Source organism: Balaenoptera musculus, chromosome 16 (assembly GCF_009873245.2).
Source record: "Balaenoptera musculus isolate JJ_BM4_2016_0621 chromosome 16, mBalMus1.pri.v3, whole genome shotgun sequence".
In the NCBI taxonomy this organism is placed as follows: Eukaryota; Metazoa; Chordata; class Mammalia; order Artiodactyla; family Balaenopteridae; genus Balaenoptera; species Balaenoptera musculus.
The window spans coordinates 28638717-28644716 of NC_045800.1; the positions used below are offsets into that span (position 1 = coordinate 28638717).

General features: G+C 39.4%; 1 protein-coding gene across 2 annotated transcripts in view; it reads left to right on the plus strand.

The window, feature by feature from the left end:
* LOC118883005 (cytochrome P450 2C23-like) overlaps positions 1 to 862 on the plus strand; it is a 33755-nt gene extending 32893 nt beyond the window's left edge. For both annotated transcript variants that reach the window (XM_036829516.1, XM_036829515.1), the window contains exon 9: positions 212 to 862. Coding sequence is in view for 1 of the 2 variants with exons in the window: in XM_036829515.1 (XP_036685410.1) it covers positions 212 to 423 (212 nt within the window). In the remaining variant the exon portion in view is untranslated. The remainder of the gene's footprint in view (positions 1 to 211) is intronic.
* The last annotated feature ends 5138 nt before the right edge of the window (positions 863 to 6000 follow it).

Genomic DNA, 6000 nt, shown 5'->3' on the forward strand with positions numbered 1-6000 from the left:
ATTAAGAGTGAAAATTTCTTTAGAGAGTTTTGATATGTATTGACAAATATCCGTCTAGAAGAACCGTACCAGTTCATTGTCCTCCAGCAGTTTCTTAGCCATCCCTTTTCTGATCGGTGTTTTCATTGGCTGTTAGGAGTGTATAGTATTTGAATACGAGCTATTGTATTTGAATTTGGAGCAAGCTAATGGAACTGTCTCCTCCTTCCAGGGAAACGGGCATGTGTTGGAGAGGGCCTGGCCCGCGTGGAGTTGTTCCTGTTTCTCACCACCATTCTGCAAAACTTTGTCCTGAAGCCCCTGGGGGAGCCAAAGGACATAGAGACCAAACCCATTGTTACCGGGCTTATCAACATCCCACAACCCTACAAGCTGTGCTTTATCCCTAGACAAAAGAAGAACTTTTCTCTTTTAACAATTTAAATCAAAGTAATTGCTTTTTCCTCTCATTCCTTCTCCCACCCCATAGTCTCTTTTCATTTTAAATACTGCCTAGGACAGAAACACTACTCACTAAAAGCTTGATGGACATTTGTTTAAACCTACAAATCCCTTGCCAAAAAGGATCTGGGTCCTGAAAACTCCAAGGGTAAAACAATATACTTACATCCTATAGAGTACTTTATAAACCGTGATCCAGCCAAACCAAGACCAGGCCCACAGAAGGCCTTTACTGAGACAATTGGCAAACAGTGGAGCCTTCACTCTTTCTGTGGCTTTGGAGATACGCTGATTTTCTATAGTTTTTCAAAATAGAGAAATTAATATTATGGCCTATGTGTATTTTTTCCTATTTCCAATGGAAAGCACTTACATGATTTCTGCCACATTCACAAAATAAATCCTTTTATTCCACAATAGATTTTCTTTGAATGTTTGACTTTATATCAATTCTCAAAAATCCCTTTCCTTGAGCTATGGGCACTCTATAATTAGAATATCATAAACAGATGAAATGATAATCCCCACCACAAATCTCTCCCTGCCCCACCCCATCTATTTGCAGCCACTGATTTACATGGGGGCCCAAGGAGCCCCCTTGGATAAGAATTCAAACCATGTTCATAGGTAGGATTCAGACATGCATAGTTACATCTTCTTCAGAAAGTGATGAGGGTCAGGGCTGGGGGTTGGAGAGCAAGTGGGCAGATTGCAAGGGAAGACTGAGTATTGCTAAGAGAATAGTGACTCAGAAGAGAATGGCTAGAACAACTGCCCAGTGGTGGCCCAGTGGAGTGCTATGAGCAGCAGCTGCCACAAAAGCCTGGCTCAAATGCCAGCAGGCAGCCCAGGCTCCAGGACACTGGGAGGGAAAGAAGCTTTAAAAGCAGAGCTTGGGACTTCCCAGGCGGTACAGTGGTTAAGACTCTGTGCTCCCTACGTAGGGAGCACAGGGTTTGATCCCTGGTCAGGGAACTAAGATCCCATATGCCACATGGCATGCCCCACCCCCCAAAAAAGTAAAAGAAAATAATAATAAAAAAATAAAAGCAGAGCTGAGTTTCTGGGTGTATACTCAAAAGAACTGATTTTTTTCAAGTTCTCTCCAACAGATATTTGTACACCCACGTTCCGAGCAGCATTATTCACAATAGCCAAAAATGTGGAAACAACCCAAATGTCCATTAGTGGATGAATGGATAAACAAAGTGTGATTATATACATACAATGGAATATTATTCGGCCTTAAAAAAGAAGGATTTATAGTCTAACACATGTTACAAATGGATGAACCTTGAAGACATTATGCCAAGTGAAATAAGCCAGTCACAAAAGGACAAATATTGTATGATTCCATTTATATGAGGTACCTGGAGTAGTCAAACTCATAGAGACAAAGTAGAATGGCGCTTGCAGGGGGAGGGGGAGAATGGGGAGTTATTGTTTAATGGGTATGGAGTTTCAGTTTGGGAAGATAAAGTTCTAGAGATAGACGATGGTGATGATTGCATAACAATGTGAATGTACTTCACATTGTGAATGTGAAGTACATTGTGAATGTGAAGTGGCATGTGAATGCCACTAAACTGTACACTTAAAAATGGGTAAAATGGTAAGTTTTACATCATGTATACTTTACCACACACAAAAAAAGTAGAGCTGAGGTCCTTGAGGTGGGGATTTTGAAGCTGTAAATTTTGGACCTAAATGTTAATGTGATTTGCTAACATGTGAACGTCTCTGTTTTCTTCCCACCCTCACACTCCTTTCTAGCTAACAAGAGTTTTGTCTTTTGTCACTCAGAGTCTCCTCCTTCCATGCATTCTGAGAAGTTTTGAATTTGCCAGCTAGTTTCCCTAACTTGGGATGCAGAACTAGTAGAATGAAGAGAGACCAGACAGAAGAGGAAACTAGTTTGGGAGGTGAGGTTAAATTCCATAATAAAATAACATAAAGATGGGACTTCCCTGGTGGTCCAGTGGTTAAGACTCTGTGCTCCTGGACTTCCCTGGTGGCTCAGTGGTTAAGAATCTGCCTGCCTATAGGACATTCCATCCAAAAACAGCAGATTACACTTTTTCTCAAGTGCACATGGAACATTCTCCAGTATGGAGCACATCTTGGGTCACAAATCAAGCCTCAGGAAATTTAAGAAAATTGAAATCATATCAAGCATCTTTTCTGACCACAACGCTGTGAGATTAGAAATCAATTACAAGGAAAAAAACATGAAAAACACAAACACATGGAGGCTAAACAATAAGTTACTAATAACCAAGAGATCACTGAAGAAATCAAAGAGGAAATCAAAAAATACCTAGAGATAAATGACAACAAAGCATGAGAATCCAAAACCTATGGGATGCAGCAAAAGCAGTTCTAAGAGGGAAGTTTAGAGCAATACAATCCTACCTCAAGAAACAAGAAAAATCTCAAATAAACAATCTAACTTTACACCTAAAGGAACTACAGAAACAAGAACAAACAAAACCCAACGTTAGTAGAAGGAAAGAAATCATAACGATCAGAGCAGAAATAAATGAAATAGAAACAAAACAATAGCAAAGATCAATCAAACTAAAAGCTGGTTGTCTGAGAAGATAAACAAAATTGATAAACCCTTAGCCAGACTCATCAAGAAAAAGAGGGAGAGGACTCAAATCAATAAAATTAGAAATGAAAAAGAAGTTACAATGGACACTACAGAAATACAAAGCATCCTAAGAGACTACTACAAGCAACTCTATGCCAATAAAATGAGCAACCTGGAAGAAAGGGACAAATTCTTAGAAAGGTATAACCTTCCAAGACTGAACCAGGAAGAAATAGAAAATATGAACAGACCAATCACAAGTAATGAAATTGAAACTGTGATTTAAAATCTTCCAACAAACAAAAGTCCAGGACCAGATGGCTTCACAGGTGAATTCTATCAAACATTTAGGGAAGAGCTAACACCCATCCTTCTCAAACTCTTCCAAAAACTTGCAGAGGAAGGAACACTCCCAAACTCATTCTATGAGGCCACCATCACCCCGATACCAAAACCAGACAAAGATACTCCAAAAAAAGAAAATTACAGACCAATATCACTGATGAATATAGATGCAAAATTCCTCCACAAAATACTAGCAAACAGAATCCAACAACACATTAAAAGGATCGTACACCATGATCAAGTGGGATTTATCCCAGGGATGCAAGAATTCTTCAATATATGCAAATCAATCAATGTGATACACCATATTAACAAATTGAAGAATAAAAGCCATATGATCATCTCAATAGATGCAGAAAAGGCCTTTGACAAAATTCAACACCCATTTATGATAAAAACTCTCCAGAAAGTGGGCATAGAGGGAGCCTACCTCAACATAATAAAGGCCTCATACGACAAACCCACAGCAAACATCATTCTCCGTGGTGAAAAACTGAAAGCATTTCCTCTAAGATCAGGAACAAGACAAGGATGTCCATTCCCGCCACTATTATTCAACATAGTTTTGGAAGTCCTAGCCACGGCAATCAGAGAAGAAAAATAAAAGGAATCCAAATAGGAAAAGAAGACGTAAAACTGTCACTGTTTGCAGATGACATGATACTATATGTAGAGAATCCTAAGGATGCCACCAGAAAACTACTAGAGCTAATCAGTGAATCTGGTAAAGTTGCAGGATACAAAATTAATGCACAGAAATCTCTTGCATTCCTATACACTAATGATGAAAAATCTGAAAGAGAAATTAAGGAAACACTCCCATTTACCACTGCAACAAAAAGAATACAATACCTAAGAATCAACCTACCTAGGGAGACAAAAGACCTGTACGCAGAAAACTATAAGACACTGATGAAAGAAATCAAAGATGACACAAACAGATGGAGAGATATACCATGTTCTTGGATTGGAAGAATCAATATTGTGAAAATGAGTATACTACCCAAAGCAATCTACAGATTCAATGCAGTCCCTATCAAATTACCAATGGCATTTTTTACAGAACTAGAACAAAAAAAATCTTAAAATTTGTATGGAGACACTAAAACCCTGAATAGCCAAAGTAATCTTGAGGGGGAAAAAATGGAGCTGGAGGAATCAGGCTCCCTGAGTTCAGACTGTTCTACAAAGCTACAGTAATCAAGACAATATGGTACTGGCACAAAAACAGAAATATAGATCAATGGAATAGGATAGACAGCCTAGAGATAAATCCACGCACCTATGGTCAACTAATCTATGACAAAGCAGGCAAGGATATACAATGGAGAAAAGACAGTCTCTTCAATAAGTGGTGCTGGGAAAACTGGACAGTTACATGTAAAAGAATGAAATTAGAACACTCCCTAACACCATACACAAAAATAAACTCAAAATGGATTCGAGACCTAAATGTAAGACCAGACACTATAAAACTCTTAGAGGAAAACATAGGAAGAACACTCTTTGACATAAATCACAGCAAGATCTTTTTGATCCACCTCCTAGAGTAATGGAAATAAAAACAATAATAAACAAATGGGACCTAATGAAACTTCAAAGCTTTTGCACAGCAAAGGAAACCATAAACAAGACGAAAAGACAACCCTCAGAATGGGAGAAAATATTTGCAAACAAATCAACGGACAAAGGATTAATCTCCAAAATATATAAACAGCTCAATATTAAAAAAAACAAACAACCCAATCAAAAAATGGGCAGAAGACCTTAATAGACATTTCCCCAAAGAGGACATACAGATGGCCAAGAAGCACATGAAAACCTGCTCAACATCACTAATTATTAGAGAAATGAAATCAAAACTACAATGAGGGGCTTCCCTGGTGGCTCAGTGGTTAAGAATCTGCCTGCTAATGCAGGGGACACAGGTTCGAGCCCTGGTCCAGGAAGATCCCACATGCCGTGGAGCAACTAAGCCCGTGCACCACAACTACTGAGCCTGCGCTCTAGAGCCCGTGAGCCACAACTACTGAGCCCACGTGCCACAACTACTGAAGCCCGTGCGCCTAGAGCCAGTGCTCTGCAACAAGAGAAACCACTGTAATGAGAGGCCCGTGCACCGCAACGAAGAGTAGCCCCTGCTCACCACAACTAGAGAAAGCCCGTGTGCAACAACAAAGACCCAACGCAGCCAAAAAATAAATTAAAAAAAAATTTTAAATCATTAAAATGAAAAAGGCTCTGTGCTCCCAATGCAGGTGGCCCAAGTTCGATCCCTGGTCAGGGAACTAGATCCTGCATGCCGCAATGAAGATCCCACATGTGGCAACAAAGATCCCGCATGCAGCAATGAAGATCCCGCATGCCACAACTAAGACATGGCACAGCCTAATAAATAAATATTTTTAAAAATATAAAAAATAAAATAACGTAAAGAGAAGAGAAGAGGAAACAGAAGGATGATGATTGCGGGGAGAATTCAGTTTGACTTGGTGACTTTGGGGAGACAGGGATAAATTCTAGGGGAGCTGCTGAGAGCAAGGGAATTGAGAAGGAAAAGGAAGAGAATTGAAGTATGTTTGTGGCTTAATGTTCTTTAAAAGACAGAAATAAATAATGGA